Source organism: Anguilla anguilla, chromosome 1 (assembly GCF_013347855.1).
Source record: "Anguilla anguilla isolate fAngAng1 chromosome 1, fAngAng1.pri, whole genome shotgun sequence".
NCBI classification, from domain to species: domain Eukaryota; kingdom Metazoa; phylum Chordata; class Actinopteri; order Anguilliformes; family Anguillidae; genus Anguilla; species Anguilla anguilla.
In genome coordinates, this window is record NC_049201.1 from 60,724,484 (window position 1) to 60,752,482 (window position 27,999).

General features: G+C 39.6%; 1 protein-coding gene across 1 annotated transcript; it reads left to right on the forward strand.

Moving 5' to 3' along the window:
• The first annotated feature begins 2,545 nt into the window (after positions 1 to 2,545).
• On the forward strand, positions 2,546 to 24,843 carry LOC118223391 (engulfment and cell motility protein 1-like). Its single transcript, XM_035409830.1, has 7 exons — positions 2,546 to 2,934; positions 16,410 to 16,571; positions 16,997 to 17,109; positions 20,298 to 20,405; positions 21,154 to 21,236; positions 22,077 to 22,154; positions 23,068 to 24,843. Exons 2-7 carry the CDS (start codon positions 16,537 to 16,539, stop codon positions 23,266 to 23,268), a joined length of 618 nt encoding a protein of 205 aa, XP_035265721.1. The 5' UTR covers positions 2,546 to 2,934; positions 16,410 to 16,536; the 3' UTR covers positions 23,269 to 24,843.
• The last annotated feature ends 3,156 nt before the right edge of the window (positions 24,844 to 27,999 follow it).

Here is a 27,999-nt window from a genome sequence, read left to right on the forward strand (position 1 = left end):
CAGGCTAAATTATAATTGAATTCAAAGGACTATAGAAATACATGACTAATAGTTCAAAGAAAACATTTAAAGGAATATATATGCATATAAAGTAAATATGTTCATGTTTATAAGTTGTTTTATGAAGTCATTTAGAATTATTATTCTACCTGTATATTTTAGCAAAGGCTGGACAAAATATTGGTAACTATATAAGCCTAATACTCTAATCAAATCATTGGTAAGGACCTTACACTTATTTGATGAGAGTGAGCACATACAAATTTAAAGGAGCAGCCACAAGGTGCAGTTCTGCTGGGCTGTGATAGAGAGTGTGCATGTTCACAACTGAGCACACTTGGAAAAGGCTGAAGAGAGTTGTTAAAATGGCTCAGGAAATAATTATGATCTCCCCTCCATTGTCACTGTACAGCAGTTGGGCTCTCAGCCACACCCAGACTATTATTAAAGATAAATTACACCCTGTTTTCAATCTATCCCAGCATCTTCCCTTAGGTAGGCAGTCCAGGACTATCACCTCAAACTCCACTCATCACCGCAACAGCTTCTTTCCCTTTGCTATATGGACAGTCAATGACATCACTAGCATTTACTGCACATTTTGGAATGATTGTCTCTGTCTTCCTTTAACTGAATGTTTTTTTTTTATTATTTTTTAAAAATGTTATCTGTCTGTCTGATGTGTTCAGACATCAGACAGGCAGATTCTCATACCTGTAAAATGTACGTTTGGGTTATGTGCATGATGTCATGTGTTCTTTTGTGTTTAATTTTTGGTTTTCTATTGTGAAGTACATCATAACCACGGTTTTGTCAGCTACTTTCTAAAAAAAGAATACATCACTTTCATAATTTTAATTTTATTTTAAATATGATTCATTTCTGACAATGCAGCACATAAATGCAGAAAATTAGTGCCTTAGCTTAGTATAACAGAAAACTATGAATTTTGCCTTTTGACAAAAGCAATGATCCTTTGAGTCTTTGAGTGTGAATGGTAGTACAGGAGGGTAATAGGCTTTGCTGTAGAGAAAGCAAGAGGGACAGAGAGGCAGAGAATGGGGAGGGTGGGTAGAAAAAAGAAAGAGAGAGAGAGAAAAGAGAGGGAGTAACTGAGGGGAGAGAGAAAGAGCAACAGAGGAGAGAGAAACTAAGCAAGATTGAGAAGATGAGCAAGGTCATCTGTGGATGGTTATTACATTTAAAGGGGCAATTCCTTTTCCAGCAGGGTGATATGGGTGTTTGACAACTTTTTTCATTAAATAAGTGAAATCATTTTTAAAATGTGTTCTGTGTTTACTCATGTAAAAAAAAAAATTCTAAAGATTTAAAACCATTCAGTGTAACAAAAATGCAGAGGAAATCAGGAAGGGGGCAAATACTTTTTCACGGCACTGTACATTTTCAATGGCCCACTTGGGAATCAAACTCTCAACCATTAACAGAGTTGGTGAGCTTCAAGTCCAGCTCCTTAACCACTATGCCCCACCTACCCATCCACAGCTGAATCATTTGTTCTTTTAAGCCCATAGTGTTATTCAGAAATTATGTAACACCATGACATATTAGTCTTTTAATGTTTAGTAGAACCACGCTGCATTCACTGTACAGATGTGTCAGCAAGTTTGAGTATGCAGACTGCTATTGACAAACACTCCCATTTTTCAAAAACCTTTCTCTGATCTCAGGGGTAGCACTGCAAATATACCAATGCATTGGAATGTACAAAAACATGGAGTGAGGGATTTGTTTTCTTTTTAATGCACAGAATGGTTTGGCATTTAAAAAAGCTCACATCACATGTGGCATTTTTTTTCATGGAAGGCACGAGAGCCAAAGGACTGCAAATGCAAATAATTGCATGTGTCAGGAAAAAGCCTGCATCACATGCCAGTCCACTTGCATCTCTGGTGTAGTAATATGTCTTTGTTATGTTGACATAAAACAGAGATGGGTTTTTTGGCCATTTCCTCACTGTCTATATTTTTTTATTTTGACACAGTTAAGCCCCCACAATATAGCCACACAAAAACACGCACACATATTCACACACACACACGCACGTACGCACGCACAAACAAAATGACCCCCCAACACATCTGACGTCATTGTGTGAATAAACAATATGGCATTCTGAACATTTCTCTTTTTTCTGTCTCCCTCCCCCTCTTGGTTGTGTCTTGGTCGCCTTGTCTTGTTGCGTAAATACTAAGGGTTATGGCCACAGAGTGCTCATGGTAAAACAGGAAATGGAGCTCGGATACGGAGGTGTGGAAGGTAGATCTGTTGGCTGACAGGACACGTTCAGCTGGTTACCATGGCTACTGAATCCTAATCGCAGCACCCCCAGCTCTGGCTGCACAAGATGGAGAGTTTGGTGTGGATTTGATGCTTGGCCATCCTGCTTCTTTGTCACAGATGCAATGATAGTCAAGACTACAACAACTGAAAAATACAACCTATGAGACATATAACGTAGGTACTGGGGCACTGACACAGCTGCTCTGTTTAAGCAAGCTGCTCGCCTCCTAACAACCTCTGATCACCCCCCCTCAGCATCTCCCCTTCCCCCTTCCCTTCGGTCTCCTACAGCTGCAGCTCATGTGACCAGCTGTTCCTGCCGCTATTGGCCAGTGCAGCTGAGGTGCTGCCCAATCAGACTTGAACACTAATATAAACATCAGTAAAGCTGCACGCTTATTCTTTGGGCTTGAATTATATTCCAGCGAGGGGGATGAGTGAGACGCTCGGTGCATATGGCTTAACGGAGTGGTGCTTCCATTAAAGAACGCTTCCCCGGACCATCTGCTGCTCGCTGTCCTCTGCACTCTGCTCACCCTCCCAAATTACCATCCTTCACTGTCAGCTGCTCACCTCCTAAGGGATGTGATTACTTGAGCAAAAAGGGAAAAGGCATGGATGTGACAATGGCATGTAAGTAATTTGGTTCTGCTTTTATAAAAAGGTGTTATGAACCTTGTTTATTGGGTTTTTTTCTTACAATGATGTATGGTTTTGTTGTTGCCTAGATAGAGTAGTGTGTGGACAGACAAATAAGAGAGAGGCATGCTTTGTTTTCATTTTAAAGTGGATTCAAGGGAAACTTAAAGGTACCCCTGTCAAGTGCACTATACTAATATGCATTAATTCTGTCAGTATTATTATGATTATTATTATTATTATGATTATTATTATTATTATTATTATCCACCAGGAATTTTCTTCAGCATGTTGTATTCTTTTGTGTGGTCCTTGAAGACCAAATAGATTTCTTGTTTCTTTGTAATGATTACATTGTGTTTACCTCTTTTACTACAAATAGCAGCAACAGAATTAGCCTTTCTTCATATTTCCATTTATATATACTTCATATATACAAGATCAAATTGCATTTCTATGAAATCAAATCATAATCAACTACTTTTTTAAAGACAAAATCCAGTTATATCTCCAATCATTGATTGCTTTGAGAGCTTTAAAAAAAGTCTGCATTAACTGTCTAAAACATACCAGTTATACAGGTTTTACAGTCTAGTTATTACCCTGTGATACATGTCCTTGAATATTAAAACTGTGTGGTAAATATGAACAAGCAAGGAAGTAAACCCTAATGTAATGGATGCCGTGAACTTACAAAATGTTATAAAACCATTTTACATTGTTCTGGTAATGAATTGATCTGAAATATTTACTAAACACTTAGTAGCATACACAGTATGCACCTAAATCCAGTGACTTTTTGCTTTATATTATGACTGCACATGTGATGGGAGAGCGTGACTTTGGTTAGGGAACTGGATTTGTAACCAAAAGTATGCAGGTTTCAATCCCTGGAGGCTAAGTGCTCTGTGCCCTCCATCGCCTCAGTAAATTTCCACTTTAAAAATGATCACAATACAATCTCTGTGAGTGGCCTGTGAGCTACGATGCAATTACAGTAAAAGAAATTAGAAGTGTGTGCATGGGGAACCCTTGAGTTTTACTGGCTCAGAGATGTCACATGAGGTACCAGGGCCAATCAGACACAAGTCTGACTTGTGTGTGAAAGAAGTCTCACTCAACTTTTAACCCTATATTTAACATCCACAAGCATTCATCATTCAGTTAGGATAACAAAATGGGGCTGCTCGGTGGCTCATTCGGTTAAGGCACCACACAGTGGTGCATGGATGAGCCCCATGGTCTCGGATCAAATTCAGACCATGCTAGCAGCTCCATCGGGCAACATGCAATTGGCAATTACAACGACCAGGGCATGGGAGAGTTCAGTCGATCAGAGGTCTTTGTTTCATCGCTATCTAGCAACACCCAATGGTTGTTATGGCACCCGTGGATTGCATGTTATGAAATAGCCACATATGAAAGGTCGTCCTCTGACTCCACTTTTAGCGAGCTTAGCTGCAGTCTGCAATGTGAAAAGGACGGAGTGTAGCACAGTGGGTAAGGAACTAGACTCGTAACCGAAAGGTCGTAGGTTCGATTCCCGGGTAAGGACACTGCCGTTGTACCCTTGAGCAAGGTACTTAACCTGCATTGCTTCAGTATATATCCAGCTGTATAAATGGATACTATGTAAAATGCTATGTAAAATAGTTGTGTAAGTCGCTCTGGATAAGAGCGTCTGCTAAATGCCTGTAATGTAATGTAATGTAATGAAAAGAAGCAGCATTGTTTCTATGTGTTTCGGAGGAAAACCTTTGGACATCGACACTCTCTCAAATCAGCAGTGGGGTTTGCGCATGAATGTGGCTGTGGTTGCAGACAGTTGGCCATTCCAAATTAAGGTGGGAATTGGACATGCTCAGTCCTGTGTCGGGAACATAATTATTTGATTAATAAGATTACATTATGGGCTAAATGGAATGCTTGTTTACACGAGATTGTTTACATGAGTTTTAGATGAAAATGCTTACTGACTGACACATTAGGGGATTAGCTACCCAGCCGTTGAAGTTGTTTTCACTGCCTTGCCCTGCGGTGTTCACAGGGATCAGATGAGGAGGAACATTAATCTCCAGAAATGAGGTAGGGCTGCAGGCCAGAGCAGGCACTCCCATCATAGGGAGTCTTGCTTATACTTCATACAGGCAGACGGGGGGGGCGGGGGGGGGTCAGGGGGAATCATGGAGAAAATGATTTTTTGTATTTTAATTGGTTGTTTTATTTGTCTTAAAATCAAATATGGTTTGTTGAATTTGTCTATATTTATGAAATGCCCATAAATATCCATTGTCCCATCTACACAGTAAAATCAGCTCATATATTCCCTATTGGACTTACAGTATATGTACCATGTCAGAGTTGAACATTCACATGCATGCACATTTCGGCAGAATCAGTGAAAATGCACACAGATTTTTAAATTTTAATTTCTCATAGAGTTCCACATATTGCTGGAACATCATTATCAAATACAAATGGCATTTATAATTTAAGAAAGTATTAACACAAAATGCAAGCAAAAACTAATTCAACACGATAGCTTACTATGAATGAATGCAAACAGGAAATCTTATTTGAATGAGAATTTGCATGACTGTAGAATAGACGGTGGTGGTGATGTCATCACAGTGTCGGTTGAGGCTGAAAAAAGGGCAGGTGTTTTAGACAGTTTCCCTTCAGAACTGGGGGTTCAGTCAAAGACAAACGCTGCTCATTCACTGCAGGTTTAACCCCTGGTAGAGAGGCATGTCCCATCTATATTATTCTCTCTGTTTGAATTGCCTTTTGTGCCCAGACAAGGTTATTTTTACCTCCAAATGGAAAATAAACTCCCACCTTATGCTGGGTTTGGAAATGTATTGTTCTCTGGCTGATGCTATAGGTAATATTAATGAAGAAAAGGAAACAGATATATTTTTTGAAAATGTTTTGATATTACAGAATGAAATAAGGGATGAAAACAAAACCAATATCTAGTTTGAATTTTCCATCTCAAGAACGCTAGTTAATATAATGGATTGGTATACTTCAAGAAAAAACTGTTTAGTCTCTCATCTATTTGAGACTCAGAATTGATTAAAATATGCATAAACAATGTTCATTGATGTTGATTTTTGCTGCCTGACACATAAAAGGACAGAGTTGGTGCAGTTTCCCTTGTAGCGATTCATTATTCACACAAAACTTGAAAAAAGTTTCAGCCAGTGTTTGGGACAAAAGACCATGAGGCAGATTAATAACATGTTCAGTCATGAGAACCGCAGCATATTAAAATATCAAGTTAATCAAAACGCACATCGCTCATATGTTGGATTTTCATAAGATTTTGTAATGATTGCTATTTATAAAGTATTAATATATTATATTGAAATTGATTACATAGAATTGAATTGCTCATCTGTCTGAGATAGTTCAAAGCTGATAGCCAGTTTTACACTGGGGATTGTACACTCCCTGAACCAAATGGAAAGTATATATAATATACAAATATATAATATACAAAGTATATTGAAAACCTTTATTTCACATTTGTCATTCTTAAATCAGAACCTATTGCCCCTGACGTCACAATACATCCTGCCCAAGAATAAGATGAATATGAAGGCTTGCTGAAATGATTACCTAGCTGGAAGTGTCATATTAATCATACTGCACTAATGCAACACCTGTATAACATATAACGTAAGGGAGAGTATAAGAGATTTTTTTTCTTCTCTCAAACTCACCCGTATGGCTTTGTCCATCCACTGGGGAGATTGATTCTTCAACTTACTTTTCCTTACCTTTAGAATAAATTTACATTGTGCCTCAAGAATAACCCTTTTGAATTTATCCCATCATTTACAGTCTTCCAGTCAGGAAGTTACAACAAAATACATCGAAACTAACTGAAGAATGATCGCAAGTCCCAAGTGGTTCGATTAAGTCTATGCAACATGCTGTGAGGATTATTACATAGCACCAGATCCAGAATTGATTTCCCTCTTCTAGGTGGACTGACATACTGTGCCAAAAAAGGTCATTTAGAAATTCTTCCTCACTTTTTCCTTGTCCTGTCATCAATTCCCAATTAATAACGAGGTAACTGAAGTCACCCATAATAATAGTATCACCTTCCTGACAAGCTTGTTTTATGTTTCCAAAGCGCATTGAATTCATACTATCTGAAGCTGGTGGCCGGTAACACATGCTTACCATAAGGCCCATTTCATGTACCCCTATGAGCTTAATCCAGATATCCTCATATGCATGAGCTGGTCAATTTTTGGAATTTCCTGCACATAAAAAATGTCCGTTACATAGAGCTCTACATCCCCATATCTCCTACTGGATCTATCCTTTCTAATGAGTTAATAATATCCCTCTATATTTATATTTACCTCCATCCTCCTCCCCAAGCCATGTCTCTGTAATCCCAGCAATATCATAGCCCCCATTATTCATAGCAGCCTCGAATTCCAAAGAAAATTTTTTTATACTTCTAGTATATATATATATATAAAGACATTTCACATTATTACTTCCACACAAAGATTTAATTAGTGCTCACACTGTTATAGGAAGCCTTGAACGCTTCCATCTGGGCAGTCTGCACCTCCCAACCCTTTTCACTCTCTGACCTCCCTGCCCCACAATTCCCTTGTTTAAATAATTCTGCACTTCACTAAGCATATGCTGGCACAGTGCAGCAGTACCCCTCTGGTTCAGGTGCAGCCTGTCACACTTTTACAGGTCACCTCTGTCCCAAAAGGCGTCCCAGTGCCCCATAAACCTGTACCCTGCTATGCCACACGAGGTTTGCATCCACGTGTTAAACCTCCAAATAAAACAACGTGCATCGCTTCGGATAAAATTTTCTGCCAAATAAAATGTAATGCAATATTACACTGTTATATTTCTGAGGTATAGAGTTAAAAATAATAAATTGAAAGCCAATTTTTATAATTCAATGGAAGTACTATGACTTTTTCAGTGTTTTATCATCAGTGAGTCTTTGTTTGCAACTTTGTTAGCTTGTTAGTGAAATTGGCTACACGTAGCTACATAGCATGCATGCTATATCAAATTCAGTTCCCCTGATTGAAATAAGTGCAGGTGAACTACCAATGCCTATGCAGTTATACCGTGTTTTTATCATCAGTCAAAACAGTTTTTTTTAAAACAGTGTGCGGTCAGCATGTCCTTCTATTTTATATATTCATAATAAAGAAATAAGCCTTTATTTGTTTATTATAAAGAAATAAATTAATCTTGAACCTCAAGACAGGAATTAATCTTGTGTATACATATGTACATGCATGCACATTAATCCATGTTAGTGAATGTCAAAGAATGGTAGTTGCTCTCTATGTGAGACTGGAGATTTGTGAAAAGTGCTGGGTTTGTTCCAGTGATAAAAGGCTGTCTGGCAGGTGAATTCAGCAGCTCGCCTACATCTTGTTTGTGAGCCCTGTCAAATGGTTCTCTTTGCAGACAGCCTCGATCCTGGGGAATATTTTTTTCACAGTGGTACAAAAATCAAAGCCCAGACTGCTCCTTAGAGTAAATATTTGCTTTTAATGTACAGCCATTTTAAAAATAGCAAGTCCCCCGAGGGACTTCTTGGTTTTATCATTTTCTGACTGGCTGGCACATCTTTCAAATGCATCTGACTATGTCTATTCAAACTCACTACAGAAAATGACTCAGACAATCCATCAGTGCTAAAAACACAGCACCTGCATGTAAGCCAACGTATCAGATATCTGAATATAATAGTAAGCTATAGCTTACAGATATTCAGATGCGATGTTGTCAATGTCTTTGAGGGCCATTTTTCTGAACCCTGATGCAGTGAGGCCTCAGTATTAGAAGTGTCGTTAAAATACACAAGAGATTTACAAGAGGTATCATCTATCTCAAAAGCCCCAATTTTGTGCAATTAAAATACAGTTACAACTTTAAACATACTGCACCATTTCAAGAGAAAGGCTGTACTGTATGTGATATGAAGTTTTTGAGATTACGTTATTACCACAGAAATCAGAGTGATTTATAAAGCTCACTAGGTTCTCAATGTCTGTTTAAAGAGCTATACATTCACAAACACAACCCAGTTTGTTCAAAGGTAGAAGCAACAGTAGTCTTTCCATCACCACAACCTCATAATGCCCCTGCAGAGACCTGAGGAGGATCTCTCTGTTCTCAGAGCCATGCCTGGACAAGGCCCTTATAGTGAGTTAGCATTGAAGCCCAGTAATAAAATATTTATCGTGCTGAAAAAAATTGAATTCCTCAGAAAAATATGAAATTCGTAATCCATCATTAATATCATCAGAGCTAGGCCATCTGGGTAGTGTAGAGGTATAAGCACTCGCCTACCACCACAGAGAGCGGCACTTCCGGCTTGGTCAGACGTTCCTACGAACACAGTTGGCAGTGTTCGCGGGTGGGAAGCTGGTGAGGGTATGAGTCCTGATCGTTGCATTAGCGACTCCTACTGGTTGGTTGGGGCACCTGTTCAGCAGGGAGGGGATCTGTGGGAGATAGCGTGAACCTCTGTGCGCGTTACGCTCTCCCAGTGAAACTCCTCGCTGTCAGGTGAAAAGAAGCGGCTGGCGACTCCACATGTATCGGAGGAGGCATGTGGTAGTCTACACCCTCCCTAGACCGATAGGATAGGGCTTCGACCAGGAGTTTGATACACACGGGGAATTGCTATGATGACTAAATTGGGGTGAAAATGGGAGAAAATGGGAAAGAAAATCATCAGGGCTGTTGCAATATTCCTATCTTGCTTGTAATTGCTAAGTAAAAGAGAAAAGGTATGGGAAATAGTGGCAGCTTAGTCTGTGTAAGGATAGTAGAGTGAGCCTCATTTATCCCCATTAAATATATGTGGAGTTATCATGCTCTACCAATCATCAACTTGCATGAACAGATGGTTTCCCACAGAAAAATTATATGATTGATACAAATGGGTGAATCACTGATAACACATAGTATTATTTCATAAGTTTGGAATGTATGCCTTCATGAATTCATGCCTTAAGTTACCATAATCAGTTACCAATGTTCAGTGTTAAATCAACTCTGAAAGAGCAGAGTAAATGTGGCTCCTCTTAGACTTATATGAACTCCGTTTGAGATAAATTAACACTGAACCTTTTACCAAGTTTGTTCATAACATAGTCTGTGGTACAGTTATTCATTCATTTTGTGGACATTTATTATTCAGGTACAATTTACACAACGTGTGTATAGCAGCTGGGATATCAGCTTTGTCCATTAATGCCCAATTAAAGTAACAGCTAATCTTAACAAAATTCACAGACACCCCTCCCCACCCCTTTTCTTCCATGGTAATTAACACATAGCAGGTGTGATACTTGTGTAGTGTGAGAATGTGGCAGCAGTCTGTTAGCAGCCAACACAGGCTATGAATGCATGGTCTGGATAAGAAGATCTGGCCTTACAGCACATATTTAGTAACAGCTTCTGGAAACCTGTTAACAGATAGTTTCCTCAGGTTCTTGAGGTTTTGAATTTAGTACCTTTGATCAGTATTAAAATTTCTTAAACACCGCTTAAAACTCTGTCTTAAACAAACTCCATTATCTCCAAAACTACATACAGTACAGACATGGTTCGAAGCTTGAAATAAAGAGCACGTTTCTAACAAACTTATCAAATCCTCTGAAGCATATTATAGTCTCAATTAGGAAACATCCAGGACATGTTTATTCTGAAAAACAATAAATAAATCGAAAAATAATTTGTATTTTCTTTATTCTGTTGTGATTGCATGAACTTCTGATACTGGAAGAAACTAGATTTCTTTTTCCAATCGTTCCACAGGATAAAAGTATGGAGTGGATTGAATAAAGCACTACAATTTGATGTGTTTTCCCAAAGGTGGGCCCAAGTGTCCCCAAAACTTGGCACAAAACGTCTCCAAATTGGAATATTGTGCATATTTTTTTTTCCCAGCCATATTCCACTTCTAGAAGCAAATTCTATTAAGGGTGATACCCTCTGGAACCCCACAAAACAAATATTCTTTATTTACCCGTTCTGTCTTTTTGACTAAGCTATATATTTCAGTCAAATGGTGTCCTTTTGGAGAGCTTCTATGAATGAGACGTGTTCATAATGGTTCATTATCACATGCACTAAATTACCTTAGAAACAATAAAACCACTGGGTTTGACCTTGCTGTGCACTCTGACCTGTGCTCAGCTGATAGGCTGCTGTAAGTCAGGCTTGTCAGTAGTATGTAGGCTGCTGTAATTTGCATATGCAAGCAGTGTCTATATGAGCCGCCTGGCCCCCCTTTTATTAGTTATCAAAGCTTGAAAAGGAATTTCAATGTGAAGTATGTAAAGAGCGATCTCATTACCTTCACCAACAGTAACTTGTGCTCACAAACAGACAAATACATCACTCACCGTAAGTCAAAAGGGCCTGCACATGTTTACATGAGTCTAAAGGGGCCAGGTCACAGGAATTACATTATGGTACACTTGCTTTTCCTCACTGCTGTGCACTAGCGAATTATCAGTTTTGACTGACCAATTGTATCAGCACATTAAAGCAATGAAGTCAATACAGTATATTTCTGTAATATTCTGTACTCAAGAAGTTTCCTTTGAGAAGTGTCAGACTACTGACCTTGCTCACCGCCTTGTTTAATCTTGAGTCCAGAGACCCAGACTGCAGCAGTATGTCAGTAGTTATCTAGTTATATACAGTATATTATAATCTCACAAATCCCACCAATACACCATTTAATCTCTAGAACTAACCCCTTTTATATAAGCAATATCTTGTGCTAGTGCTTTCCACACCATGAAAATGGAATTTCAGCTGGCCTGACATGCACTTGCTCAGCCCTATAGCAATATTATCAATCCTAACATTTGTGTTGTCAAATTAGTATCGTATTTGAGCAAGAATGATCTACACAGCTCCTTAAGCATTATAGTGCAAACGGTAGGGTCTATGAGAAATTGAATTCCCCTTTAAACGCTCTATCTCTTTGAAGTACACTTTCGTAGACGGATACTAAATGCATTAATATTTATTTGCAAAAATCTTACAAGATAGTATGTGCAAGGGTAAGGTTCATGTTAGGTAACATAGTTTGAGGTGCCTTCTGTTGATAGGTAGTGAAGTGCAGAGTATGAAATGAAATGTCGATTTTATGCTGCATTTCAAAAGGTACTGAGGGGAAATACATTTGGAATTTCTTTTGTATCATGTGAGAGAGAAATGTGAGTTTTATCTCTTCTCTCATCTGACAAATACTGTACGTGTTTTTGCATTTTGTCTTGCAAATAAGACATGTCTAAAGTCTGATAGCCTGGAGGTTTTTGTGTGCCCTGGTTTTGATATGTTCACATTTGCTCTGAAATATTCCAGTTTTAGACTTGTCAGGAAGTATCATTTAATTTCTATTATATGGGAGTTCTCCTATGTTTTGAGAAGAGACAACTTTACCAATGAGAGAATAATGTTTCTTGATTGTTCTATTTATATAACAAAGAACAGGAGAAAGGGAACAGAAGTTCACAGAAAGATGGAACAGCAGTTCACAGAAAAATGAAACCAGAATTTGAGTACACCTGTTAAGAGGGTGAAGACTTGGGTACTAATGATCAATAATAAAGTTCAAGTTGAGGTAATATATAGACACACCCTATACTGACTATAGTGAGTTATCCATACTTAGTTACCTCAACTTACAGAAAACCTCTGTAAGTGATTTGTGTTGGCATCCTTAATGTCAGTTATGTACTGAAGACAAGCAACAACAAATAACACTGATGCTCAAAATGTGGAACTGAAGGGTGAGATGTGTGGTGTAGCCTATCGGCAGCCGACTCTCATATGCCAATCCCCCACCATGCCACATTCAGACCTGTCAATCATCCTATCTCTATTGGTTACCCTCCCTGCTTTCCTCCTGTCTGAATAAAGCGGAAATACAAAAAAATAGAAATGGGGGGGGGGGGGGGGGGGGGTGGCCTGCCTGTAAAAAGAACAAGAAATAGAAAAAAAACAGGAGCTGAATAATTTCATATCATGGGGGGTGGTTGGGAGGAAATACTTGTCTGTGACCATCCTCTCTAGCACGTGCACATCAGACCCTGCTCCAGCATGCTCGTGTGACATCATGCAGAGCTTTCAGAGACACAAAGAAAGACCCTTGGAACTGCTTCCCGTTCTTTGTACTCTTTCATCACTTCCACAATAGCTGGAGCTCAATGCCTGGGAGACGGCATAATTACTCCCATTTTGCTCCTAAACAAAACTGGTGTAGGGCTGGCTTTGTGTATCGCTGTGTCAGATGATCTCTATAGACCACACTGGAATAAACTGAAACTTGCATCCACAGTTCAGCTAATGACAGGGTTTATTCTCATCGCTCAATAAGAAATTGACACTAAATAATAGTATAATTTCATTCCGCATCTTTGATTTTAATTACATTTACAAGCATGTCTGCATATAAGTCCTAAAGAACAGATTATTTTTTACCTAAACTAAAGTCAAAACAAGAATAAATGTTGGGGTGGGGAAGTTGGCTACTACCCCCTTAGTAGTACCCAGATTTGCAAACTTAACAGTACGCTTCAGGATTAAACCAGTAAACCAAAAATATTTAGAAATATCAGATACCTACAGTAATCAACTGAGTCATTTTTCTGTGCAATCATGTACCTTTGTCCATTCTCTCATTTCCACAATGGGTGTAAATATGTGACTTAATCACAGTGGGATTCAAGTTAGACAACAGAAACAATACAATCCAGGAATTCACCTCTGAATTCCCTCTGATGTGATATGTTGTGACATCAACCTTCCACATACTGCCCATTATACATATCTGTTGGTTTTCAAATCTACCTTCTCTCTTCACTTTGGTTAATCAGAAACATTGTCATTTCTGTTGAACAAAATACATCTCAAATGCATGTTTTCTTTGAAGACAGCACATCAGGTGTAAGAACACGCATTCATGCAAGTATGTTTTTCATTATAATGCATAATATGTAACTAACATGCACTATTTTGAGTTTTGTAGACACTTGTGACCAAAAACAGATTTTTATAAGTATACACATCCTCAGGGAAACGAGTGCTTTTATGCTCTTTTATGTATTTATTCAATACCTGTATTGTGTAATGAAGGGACATGAATCTCGACTGCAGAATCCTACTTTGGTTTTAAGCCAGAGGTTTGTGCTTACAAACGTAGCCCTTTAACTCATGTAAATAAGAATTTATTGTTTTTGGAAGTGCACACAAAACCTCCGCACTCATTAGTATTGCAGTGCTTGTCAGGACAAATTAATCCAACATGAACATGCTGTAGGCAGCCACACATGTAGGTGATGTTTGTAGCTGGCGAAGAGGTGGAAGCATTAATTCTTCATGGATGGTTTCCCAGAATAGCGTAGAGAATATCAAAACTGGACAGAGTGGAAAAACAGTACACAGCAATTGATTGACTAGTTGTTTATGATTAAAGGACTAGTCAAAGTTACTTTAGTAACCTCCCTTGAAATATCCATTTGAAGCTAATTTCTTTGAGTCTTTTACTTAAATTTTATTTTGTGATTGCATTTGCCATGTGTATGATGTGAAAAAGAAAAAGGAGTCTTAAAATGCATTAACCATTGCATTTTTAGAGGCCTAGTAGTGAGCAGTGACCCGCTTTAACTCATTGAAAAGCCATCTAGATTCACTAGCGATTAAACTAAAAGCAGAACCTTCTGTCACTCACGTCTTTAATTAAATAGCATCTCCAACATCAAATTAAAAAAACAAAAAGCTCCATGCAAAACAGCAGATGTTCAATTTATGCTGAATTGCTTGACACTCACAGCAATAATCTAATTTTGTTGACTCATGTTAATTAATCATAAAGCCTTGGCTCTTACTGTGAATAAACGTTCTCTCTGTGTATTTGACGGTGTTGTCATTGCGTGTTCTATTTATTTGTGGCTGAACGCATGGCCGGGTGTGGAAATCTTTTGTTGCCGTGGAATTTGTTGATGCGGCCATGTCCTCTGTGATGGTGTTTTGTTCTTGCCACGGCATTGTCTGATTGACATTGTGTGGTCTGATCACAATTTAACCTCACTGGAACCATCTCAATCCCCTATCGCTCTCACCTTCCACACAGAGCGAGAGAATGCCCTAACCCCATACTTCTAGCTTGGCTGTCTGTCCTGAGTAGTATAGAAATGATAGAGGGAGACAGAGAGCTGTGCAATAAATTACATGATATTGGTCCATTTATGCTGCTGGATATTTACTGGACCAACTGAGGTAAGTACCTTGCTCAAGGGCACAACAAAAGTTGTCATGAACCTGTAAATTTGGGATTTGCGTCAGACTTCCTGCTTGTGACGTCACAATTTGTTGTTTATGAGAAATCTAGGTCATTTTCTATGAGACTTTTCTGTCAAGCATCATATAAAATGTGTCAGATGCAAATAGCAAAGCACACACAGGCAGCTTAATTTATTAATGCGCTGCCACACAAGTGCATCATGGTAGACATGTAGCTGCACTGTATACTGGCCCTGGGGTAAACCCTTTGAAATTCCTCTCGTTTCTCTCTCTCCTGTGCAAGATGCAGGGACTGCCGGCCTTTTTAGCTACTCCCAAGGGATGGAGAGAGAGGCAGGCAGGAGAGCAGCTTTGGGCTTGAGTGATTGGGTGACACATGGCGAAACAGACAGACGAGGTGCATGGGGATGAGGGTTGGGATGCGATCATGTGGCACCATTGCCAGATGTTGCAATACTTTGGAAGAAAAAAATGTGAGTTATAAAAAATAAACAATGTGAGCGCTGAAATATATTGCCTGGAATTATCATATTACAGGTACATAAATGGCATAATGGTATAGGTAGCGTACTGTTCCTCAGCAAAAATATCCATCAGTGTAATACTTGACAATTGACAATTTGGAGAATTCTCTCGATGTAGGTTCCTCTGGATAAGGGTATCTCCAAGACAAAATAATAGTAAATAGATATATTGGCTGTACTGTCTCAGGGGTGCAGAGTAGAGAAATAAATCCTGTTTAAGTTTGGATAATATATTTCGTGTTTTCTAGATCATTTGATTCTCCATGCTTGTGTGCATAAAAGAATGAAATGGCAAAGAAAATGTTTTGAGATGTTAGACATGATGTAAATCAAAATCATCTCCATGCATTAGGCTATGGTAATGGCCAATTACCTGCTTGCAGGAGTGCTGTCCTGTGTTGAGTGGTGGAGTTCCAGAGATCTGGATATCATGTCTTACAGAATAAGTTAAATGAGCCATCTCTATCTCAAAACAGTTGATTTAGGTGACCTTGTCACTGACCACATCAGACAGTTCAGGTTTCTCTGTCTGACTACAGACAGTTCCAGGTTCTCTGTGTCAGAGACAGCCATTGATTTGGGTTTATCTCTGTTTGATGACAGGTGCTGCAGGTCTTGAAAGACCGGGTCATGTGAGCTCAGAGTACCTGGCCTAATCCCAAGACCGGTTTAGGAGTTACCTGCAGAGCCTGAGCTACACAGAGATCCTGAAGTTCCACTCGAAAAGAGGATGAACCAGGAAGACTTCCAGTCTCGTCCCATCCTGTGAGTACAGGGACGTCACTTCTGAGCTGTTTATGGGGATCAGAGATTCCAGTCATCTCTGCTCGTCTTCCTCTTTTGGGCATTGGTTTATCCAAAACTGTTTGGTCCGTTGTTGTCAACAAAACATAAATTAAGTTTGGACTGTGATCAAGGACGTAGATCTGATTTTAATTTTGTGGGGGACAACAAACAGGAAATTTTCTTTTGGATTCTTATTTGGAGAGGGGGCACTAACAATACCACCTAATACGATATCCCAAAGTTGGGAGGGACATGCCCATCCCCCCCCCCGCCCCCCGTCGTCATATCCAACAGAGAAGCTTTTTCAACCTACATACACATATTCACATTATCCACATTTACAGCACAGTCCAGGGAGCGCTTTGTCTTTCTGTCTCCTCTGAGCTCTTACTGGCCCTCCACAGGGAGCTGCGGGAGAAGATCCAGCCTGAGATTGTGGAGCTGATCAAACAGCAGAGGCTGAACCGCCTGTATGAAGGAACGTGCTTCCGCAAGATCAGCACCAGGAGGAGGCAAGGTAGGCACTAACGTACTGGGGACACATCCACATCCAAAGGGGGGAGGGGGGTGACCACACACAAAATGAGACACGTCCCACTAGACATCCCACATCGCCTGTCTGCATGGAGCCTGGTTCTGCACACACACTGCAAACACTGTGTTCACTGGTGGCAGCAATCTATGGCCCTTTCATATTCATACACATGAAGCGCCTGCTACAAGCTGTTAGCGACTTCTAAAAACAATATCCTATTATATGTAAATACCATATCCCTAAATTTAATGTACTCACCCATGATGTATCGGAGTCATAATAAAGGCAAGATTCAATTTGATGAAAATACACACAGGTGATACATGTATGACTGAATCAGTCATCTTACCAATGATTGAGATGGTTATTAGTGTCACAATGTCATCCTTTCATCATTCTCAAGGACTCCAAAGTGCAGTACTGTAAGAGGGTTTGGAGGCTGAGCTGAAAGGGAATCCCCCAGGATAATAGTATGAACAGATTGAGGCCCAGATTGAGAATTTGGTGGCATGGTGGTGCAGTGGGTTCCACTGTCGCCTCACAGTAAGAAGGCCCTGGGTTCAAATCTGGGCCTTCCTGTGTGGAGTTTCTCCATATGTTCATGTTCTCCCTGTGTCTGCATGGGTTTCCCCCCACAGTCCAAAGGCTCCATGTGAACCTGCCCAAGATAAGCAGGTATATATAATGGATGGATGGATGGATGGATGGATGGATGGATGGATGGATTGAGAATTTGACCTGGACACTAAAGAAAACCCCAATTCTTTGCCATACACTAATTTCAACCAGGGGACTGACCACAACGAGTTCAGTGGTTTCACTCACAAACCAGTGTAGCCTTGCACTTACTTGAATATCTTTTTAAGTGCTGTTTGTGAAAAAAATTAAGAACTTATTACCCTTAAACAACAGCTTTGTTTATTATTTTTTTACTTCAGATATGTTTGTGATCTTTCAGCCTAATAGTCCTTTCCATTCTTACTGACAGAGGTTGAATAATGTGTTTTAAAGCTCAAGGGGAAATGTTATCTGCCTGCCTGGCTAAATGAGCTCTTTTCTCAGTTGGAAGAAGATTAAATTACCCAGGAATCTCAGACATCTCAGCCCTCCAACTCTCAGTGGGGTTCATTAGCTGGTGTCCCTCTGTCTTTGTTCTGGACTTGTTTATACATGTGTAGTCATTGTGTGCTGTGAGGTGGTAGTTTCATTGTGTCAGATTTTTTTTCCACAGTGGTGATATTTGGAATTAAAGGCATCAAGGATGCTTCAATGAGAGAATCAAGCTAAGGGATTTGGTTGTACCTCATAAGTATCATTAAATTAGCATTGTAGGAGCTGAATGTGTGCTTGTTGCCGCTAGCTAAACAAAACTTTTTCCTGCATTTCTTCAGGCCTTTCAGTTAGATTATCTGTGCCTGCTGCAGTATCAGTTCTAAGCTCACATCTGTCCACCTTTATCATCCATATGACCGTTTACATCACATGCCTTAAGCAATACTCTGTGTGACTCCCAGAATTCTTAGTTTGGTAACAAAACAAGTCACATGACCTTTCTGTTCTCTTTGTGAAATATGTATTTCCCTGGCAGTCTCAGTAATGTAGGCTCCCCAACAGTCTTATTTGCTGTGAGCTAATGTAGTGACTGAATTAATTTGTGTATGAATGCAACGGAGTATGTTTTCACTACATCATATATTTGCTGATACTGTTACCTATGGCAAACTGCAACTGGCTTTGTGGTCATTGTTCAGTTTTCGCCAGTATTCTATCTTCTGTTTTTAAAGAGTATAGAATTGTCTGACTATAGGGGATCTATATTGGATTGACTTCCATAACATATCTTAATATTTTTTAAATACACCTAACTTTAACCCACAAAGTTTGTGTGTTCATAAGTGTCTCTCGGGCCAATTATCGTGCCTGAGAGTGTGACAAGGTGACTCCGCCTATCAGATCATATATACCAGATTCCATATAGACGCTGGCCATTCTGACGAGGACGCGGTGGAAGTCTGGGGACTTTGAAACATGGGTTAAATGTAACTATAAAATGGGTAATTGTACTGATCCTGTTTTTTGATTCGCTTGCTTGCTTCAGAAGCTTTCTGAATTGAATAAGAATAATCTTTCAGCCACTTTTAGTCATTTTTACTGTATTTTGTGCTAGGTAGATGCATTGCCACTGCAACCTTTCTGCACTCCACACAAGCAGTTTAATTTTCACAGAGAGATCAAGATAAAGTGAACACCAACATCCTGTCTCTTCATTCATTCATACAACCCACTTTCTTTGTCATTTTTCTATGATTGAATATGTAGTATATCAACAAAATGGTTCATATAAATAATTTAATCGGTCAAAAAGGGAAACAGCAGGGTAGGGGTGGATGGGTGGTCTTTCTAAACAAAGGGCTTGTTTTTTGGCGGGTTATAACTGCACAGATGCTGTGCATCGATTTTAATCCTGTGGATTAGTTTATATAGAGGGCTTTTCAATGTGTTACTCAGAAGATTTCATGCAAATTACTGTATGTGCTGCACTATTTAATAAGTTAAAAAAAAAAAAAGAAATGGAAAAAATGCACTAGTAAAACAAAACAATCAAAACAAAAAATATTTAGTTTAGAGGCCAGTTTTATCATCCTTTTATTTCAAGTTTAGCAGCCTACATTCACGCGGTAGCTGGTGATGGTTTGGCATTTTTTCAATCATTCCTCAGGGGGAAGTAGGTACAGGATCAAAAATACCACATTTCTCCCTCCGCGGGTGTTTGTATTGGATATTAGTTTTTAATCCATCCTCAAATCGTTTTCGGGGTTTAGATGTATCATATGAGATGTGGCATACCAGATGGCTGACCTGGATATTACTGAATTTGACAGATGTGATGATAAACCGCAGACTTTCGAGGCATAACGTGGATTGGGGCGTGTTGTCAAGGTGATAGCTTTTCCAGCTCTTGGTTTTTCGGCACCAGTGCACCCGATTTTCCGTCACCTGATTTTGTAAAGGAGCACATTCACAGACATGCAAATCTAAGCCTCGTCTTCTCCAGTCTGACTGAAAAGTTTGATTCAAAATTGCAGAGATGTAAAATTACCTAATAATCCTAATTCTGTGAGGTCAGCCAGACTTCCTGATGAGTTATTTTTGTGTGTCTGTATGCGCAGATAAGTTCTGGTACTGTCGTCTGTCACCAAATCACAAGGTCCTGCATTACGGGGATCTGGAAGAGAACCCCCGGGGGGAGGTGCCCCATGATTCCCTGCAGGAGAAGTGTAAGTACCACAATTTCAGGAAGACTTGTCCCTCACGGCATTGTGCCTTTCAGGCAAAACTGCATCATTGGTTGTATAAAAACATAGACTGCCTGTTTATTAAGGACAATGTATGAACCATGTTTCAGGTGGAGCTACCATGTGCTCTCAATCACTGATAAAACAGTATTGTTGATTTTAATTTGTGTCATTAATGATGGCTGGCAACTCCACATATTTTTGGGGTTCAAAAAGTCCTGCTCTTCCATCAATACACCCCTTTTTACTAACCATTCTACTGTGATGCAATGGTTAGTGAATTGTTACCAGAGGGTTAAAGGTTTTTCAACCAGGTGTTTTCAATTGTCTTGCGCAGGGTTGGTAAGCTGAATGACCTCAATTAAATTTCCAGCTGTACATTGTTCATGTTATAAAACTAGAGTAGGTTCTCCTGATAATGGCATCTGCTTAGCAGTTAGAGAATATAATGAATAATTCTGCTTCATCAAAATCCATTTACCTTCCTGGAACAATGTTTCAATGTAAAAATGCCAGAATGGGAGCATTTTCATACATTAACACACACATCGACACCACAGTTTATGGAAAGAAGACATCCAGGACACAGACATCCAAGGAATGACATGTGCTACTAGTGTTCCAGTGCCTCAGGATAGGCTACATGCTAGGCTACTGTTGGGCTGCTAAGTCACCTCTTTTCTTTCTCTCCTATCGTGCCTTTACTTTCTCTCTCCTCCCTCTACCACAGTAGCAGTGGCTGATATCAAAGCGGTTGTGACTGGAAAGGACTGCCCTCACATGAAGGAGAAAGGGGCCCTCAAGCAGAATAAGGTGAGATGAGAGATGTTCTGCCTGTGTTTGCGTGGGCGCTTGGCAAAGTCTGTCTCCCTTGCTCGGTGGATCTCGCTGGCCTAAACACACGATTTCCATTCTTCTATCTGCCAAAATGATTTCCATCTCAGAAAATTCTGTCTAAAGAAATTGGCACAATAGTCACCAACCTCATTTCTTTCATGCTGGAGACAACTTGGACATACAGCGTAGTGCAGATTTTTACTGTGCCAATAATTAACGGAAAAAATACAAATAAAGCAAATTTTGCCCTTCTGTTTGCTATGCAATAATACTGTTCATTAAAGGAACAACCAATGAGTAGAATCACTGAAGTATGGGAGCTACGTAATCTCATGATGCAATGCCCTGGAAACTTACGGTTTTGGAGTTGTGTTTATAACCAGACAGTTAAAAATCCTGTTCTCAGGTGGCCATTGTCGCAGTATCCTTAAACTACTTAGCCTGAATAATGTCAGTGCACATCTCTCAGAGCTGCATAAATGCAACATGTTGGTAGTGTTAGATAGACCATATAAGAGCTTCTTAAATAATATGTAAACCTAGAGGAGGAGAATCTCCTGTTGTCAAGTGCAAGACTCTCTTAAGTGGCTAACATTTTGGGGCTGATGTGTTTATTTGGAATATTTTCAGCTGTATCTATGATATTGTGTAAAAACATTAACTATGTACAATAAATCATCCTGGCAAAGGGCACCTGCTTCCCCATTGTGTCCCCATGGCTGTGTCTGCAGCTATCCTGGTCTATGAGTTACTGGGAGAAATTAGTAGGGGTGAGTGGGTTTTAATTTTAGTGATTCAAGCATTGTCTCATTGCAGGAGTTGTTGGAACTGGCCTTCTCTCTTCTGTATGAGTCAGACGAATATTTGAACTTCATTGCTCCTGACAAGCATGAGGTAAGAATCACATGGATTATTTAGTTTCTCAGCAGACATCTCTACCCAAAGCAACATAGCTTACAGACAATGCACATTCTGTCATCCATTTGTTCGATGTTTATCAGAGAAATTTTGGTAGGGGATTGTTGTTGAAAGACTTAGTGGTATGCAACCTGAGAATATAATCTGCCACCTTCAACTCCAGGGTCAAAAGAGATTAAAAAATTAATTGTCAGATTTGAATCCATCAATTAGATACTCTTTAATAAGAATTTTAAAAAGAATCTTAAGTCTTAAAGGTGCCTAATGGCTCATCTTTGGTCTGGAAAAAACAAGACCAGGTTAAGACCTAGTATATGGCTGGACCGAACCGGCCGACGTCACAGACATGTGCGGTGTAACTTTATCACTCACTCAGTCAGTCATTCGGTCACAGACATGCGTAGTGTAACTTTATCACTCAGTCAGTCAGTCAGTCGGTCACAGACATTCACGTTTGTAGGGCTGGCCCTGCTGTTGCAGTCCAGCCAAAAATATATATTTGAAAATAAGCTCCAGAGGAAGTGTTCATTTTGAAGAACAATGAACACAGTATAGACCCCTAATAGACAAGTTCATAACATCTTTGACTACTCCCAATTATGGCACTGCTTAAATTCAAGTGTATTTTGTAGCTACAATGGTATCACACATTTTTTTTTACATTCTCTGTTTTAATATAGTATTAATTAATATTAACGACATTCTGTCAAGTATTTGTTCAATTAATATCTAAATTATTAATATAATAATAATATATAATAATATAATTTATAATATCTAATTATTAAAGTTGTGAAGGTGTTTTATAATTTATTTTTATCAGTTGTTAGAGCTACAATTATTTCTGTAGTAGAATGAGGACATTTCACCATGTCAATTTGTGTTCCAGTACTGTGTGTGGATGGATGGGCTCAATGCCCTTCTCGGGAAGGAGATGACCAGTGACCTCACCAAGTCAGACCTGGACACTTTGCTCAGCATGGAAATGAAGCTCCGCCTCTTGGACCTGGAGAACATCCAGATCCCAGAGGCTCCGCCCCCAATTCCAAAAGAACCAAGCAGCTATGACTTTGTTTATGACTGCAACTGACCTCCAACCAGAGATTTTTTTTTTTTTCCCCCGACTGGATTAAATATTTAAAACAAACCAACAAATCAACAAAACTGGATCAATAATATTTGTCTTTATTATACTTTCTAAACATGACTTTTTTAAAGGTGTGATTTGATGTATCAGCACTTAAACATTTTGCCTGTGAGGCCTTGATCACATTGTGTCATATTATAATGTTGTGTCCTGTATCTCTAACTGAGGTTTAGCAAGGTCAGCTCCGATGAAGCAAATGTTTCTACTCTAATAAGTGAGGTGTGCATTTGTATTCATGTGTTTTTAAGTCTGTGTGCCCTAGTCTATGTGTGTGTGTATGAGTGGGTGTGTGTGACAGAAAGAGAGACCGAGAGAAAGCGAGAGAGAGTGTGTGTGTGTGTTTTTTTCATCAATTTTTCAAATCCCTCAAATGCCTGTGTTACCTGCTGTCTGAACCACACTCAAATTATCTGCATAGGAATTTACTTGTTGAATTAGTTTAAAAACATACTTGGGTCTTTTTGTGATAGAACACAATCCTGCGGTATACGCAGGTTTCATCATTCATACAGACATAAAAACTGCATCTTGGAGTGGAATAATAAATGTGGTTCACAACTTCTGTTTTTACTGATTTGACGGTATTATATACTCATTCATTGATCTATGTGTGTGCATGTGTGTGTTATATTAAATTCAGTCAGCACAACTCACGTACCTAGAAGCAGATTCAAACAGGTGGCAGTTGGGGTGGTGGAGCACGGTTCTGTGTAGTAGCAAGTGAAGCATGCAAAGCAGTGCGGCACCGGAGAAATCAGACTGTTGGTTTAAAAAGACACTCCAATGGTTTTGTGCACATGTGATTGAATGGGTATGAGAAAATGTGTTGTCTGTACATGATTGGTTGATTATGGAAACGTGTTAGACTATTGGTTGGGGCAGCAAGAGTTTCCTGACCAAACTTTCTCTGCGCTTTCTATGTGCATCGCTCATATTCCACAACCACTGCAACTTGTCAGTTAAAACCTGGCAGAAGAACACAAGCAGTGCTTCACATGAAACAAGCAGCACAGCCTTATGAACAGGAGCATTACTGTTCATGTTGCAGTACTTACTGGTGAGCATGCCCATGCAGCTGATAGGTTACCCACCTTACAATCTATTGCTTCAGGTGGGGTGCCGCCCACTAGCTGGTAACACTTTGTCAACTCTGCTTTCTGGGTTCTGAGAAGCAATCTTCATTAATCCAAAAAGCTGTTGGAAAGGTTCTGCTGTGATGTGATTGGTGGATACCTTTGAGGTAATCAATATAGCAGTGGTGCCTTGCAGGGGTGTAAGACTATTGTGACAAGCTTTTGTGAGAGATAGTATTCAGTTTTGTTATACCGTCAGTGAGTAACATTGAATGCATTGTGGGCATGGTAATTGTACCAGAGAACATACTGATTTTGGTGAATTGCCTCAGCATTTCAGAATTCAGATATGTATCAAAAGCAAATTGGGTCTACAGAACATGAAAAATACTTATAAGTTTAAACCTATAAGCAGAACAATAAAGAAGAAAGTAGATGGTCATAAGCAAAATATAATAATTGTTGTAATTTTATTGTGTGTTATTTGATAAGTTTGTTTGTCTCCTGTACTGTAAATATGACACACAATTTCAGTGAGTGGGAGTGAAATTTGCAGTTGTCTGGCTAAATGAGGCCAGAATATTTGGATTTTATTCACGTAATTTTATAGAATGGAATATATTTTATTCGCAGCTATTATCATCCATGTTTTCTACTTACACTTCCTCCAGAACCACTTTAATAATCGTATGATCTACCATAATGAATACATGTATCCACTAGTTTTCTGTTTGTGTTTTTTAGGATGAATGTAGCCCTGTGATTTTTACTTCACCGACATTTGTACGAACTATAGTTTTGACCCAAAAATATGCTATAAAACTAGAACTCTTCCTGACCTCCAAATTCTTAACAGTCCAAATGAATTTTTGATTTTTCAGAAACTCCTATTCAAATATGACACGCTAGTTTTCAACAACCACTGTATTAGTTTTTCTTTTCTGAAAACACAAATGTCAAGTGAAGACAAACACATGGAGTGGAGCAGTGCCTTCATTTCAGTTTCTGTCTGTAGTTTAATTCATTTTTGAGCTGACAAAGGCTAATACTTCTTTCAAGTGTGACTTTAGGCAATTCCTTTTAAATATCAAAATCCAAGAATTATGGGTATTTCAGCAAACACAAAAACAATAGGAGTCTTGAATATATTAACTGCTCACTTGGGAAAACACACAAAATGTAATAAATGAGATGGAAGAATGAAAATACAGGAAATACAATTGCATTTCAAGCCAAAGAAAGAAGAACATTTAAATAAATCCCTTCTGGTGAGCCGACAAACCCAGTCTCACTGAAGGAAATTAGCTTTAAATAACTCCTCTGTGAAATCACAGTCAAGGGAAAGGGACAGTCTGGTGCCTCCATTGTCTCCACATTAATCAGATCAGATTAGAGTCTGACTGCCTGAAGAGATGTTCTCACTTGTTCCAGGTAGGGGCTGCTTTACATGACTGCTTTCATAAACCTCAAACAGAGGGTTTTGTGAGAGAGGGTACAGTACTGAGGTGAGAATCAGGCAAAACCTACCACCTGTGCAAACATTTTATGGACAGCAAATATATTTTACCCCACATCAGAGTCTCCCATCTGTAACTCAGCAAATATGGTTAATTTCATATTTCTGTAGAAGTTTATAGCAGGAGAAATCGTCAGTGAATCTCAACTCAGAGGGGCAGCTATTCACTTCTGGCTGACACCGGGCAGGCAATTCAACATTAAGGGCTCTATTTTCTAGAATCAGTTGGGCTGTCATGTTTTTTAAAAAACTGAGTTTGAACAAATCTCATAAGAGAAATTTGTTCTAATTTCTTCTCATTTTCTTCCGTCAGAATTAGAACATTGTCTAAACGTATATTATAAGAAAGAAAAATTATAACGCACAAGTCAATGCCTTAAATAAACTGAGCAGGATGGATGACTGCTGGTTCCATCATGTTTTAAATACACTCATTTTGTTTATTTATCCCCTGGTTTCAAATAAGCATAGGTTTGTTTGCGTCGTAAGGTAACCATGTCTCACAATCAAGGGAGGTGGTAGGAATTCAGCAAATAGCAACACATCCCAAACATTATCAGATGCCTGGTCACTACCATTGCCTCTGCCTCAGCTGCTCTGTCTCTCTGTAGCAGGTCAATGAGAACCAGCACATCCCTCCCCAAAATAACAGGATATGGAGCCTCCCTAACAACACCCACTTCCAGAAGGTAAGCCTGTCCTTCTATTGTACGGGTAAGCTCTGCTGTGGGATACTCCTGCTCATCACCATGAAGACAACGCAAACAAACTTCCCGCTCACACTGCAGACTAACATTAGCCAGGCATTCTTCCCTAACCAGGGGTTGACTGCTACCAGAATCCACAAGTGCTTTAAAAATTCTACCCCTAATCTGGACTGGGATGATGGCATCATGGCACTGTAACCTCTCTACTCCACTGCCTGCAGACCTTGATACAAAGCACAGATGGGCATCTGAAACTTTCTTCGCTGGACATTCTGCTTTCATATGCCCTGCCTGACCACAATTGTAACAGATGATGGATGTGCTGTCCCTAGTCTGCCTTCTGAATAGGGTAGGCCTGGTGTTGTGTGTGTGTAGCTAGTGTTTGGAAATCTGGGGTTGTTAGCTGTACTGGGGCCCTTGAAACCACAACCATAACCACCACTAGACTTACGGTTAGCTGGAGAGATGGAGCTGGAACCCGGTGTCCTGCTGAACTGGTACCCCCTAGTGGTTCGTCGTGCAGAGATGAAGGTCTCTGGCAGGTCTGCTGCCTCCTTTGATGTTGCAGATGTTTGTGCTCTTTAATCCAGGTCTGCAGATCTGGGTTGAGCAGCTTCAGGAACTGCTCCAGGATGATCATCTCCCCGATCCCTTCCTTGGTGTGATGCTTGGGCTGGATCCACTTTTCATAAAGGTCCTTCAGACGGTAATAAAAGGTGACCGGAACCTTGTTCGGTAGGTTTCTGCGTCGATTTTGAACTTTGCCAGGATTGCTTCTTTCACCTGGTCATAATTGAGGGCATCCTCAATGTCCATGGCAATATAATCTGCCCTGGCCTTGCCTATGAGAAGTGGCACTAAGCATATAGCCCACTCCTCTATTGGCCATCTGCACACAGCTGCAATGTGCTCAAATGTCACTAGGTAGTGTTCAATATCATCATTGTCACAGAGTAGCTGCATCTTGGGACTGGCAAAAAACAAAACAAAAAAGAAAATAATAAATATTTACAAGTTCAGACTCAATACCGTTGTGCTCATTTCAACACATGAATCTCAGGGCAATAACTCGCAGCAGTTATTCAGACCTCTCCCCTGAGAAGTCCCGCACCGACTGGCTTTTAAACACTTCAGCATCCCGCTAAAGTGGAGGGACAAACCACATCAAAATTTCAGCATGTCAGTTAATTATACCAGCAAAGTTCACACCCCCCTCGCTAAACACAATAGGTGCGCTCATTCCTATAACCATGCGTGTGCCCTGGCGCGCCGTTTGCGGGTGGAAACCAGATGTGACGAATCGACAAACAGATTTGAGCGTGAGTAAGGAATGGAAAGCAGTTTACATTTAAACGGCGTTTATACAATTTTCTCAGCT

Bases quoted from the DNA above. Each gene is read 5' to 3' on its own strand.
- LOC118223391 (XM_035409830.1), top strand. From the start codon at position 16,537: ATGAACCAGGAAGACTTCCAGTCTCGTCCCATCCT. The intron at 16,572-16,996 runs GTGAGTACAGGG...GGCCCTCCACAG, and splicing joins TTCCAGTCTCGTCCCATCCT to GGAGCTGCGGGAGAAGATCC. The intron at 21,237-22,076 runs GTGAGATGAGAG...GTCTCATTGCAG, and splicing joins GGGCCCTCAAGCAGAATAAG to GAGTTGTTGGAACTGGCCTT.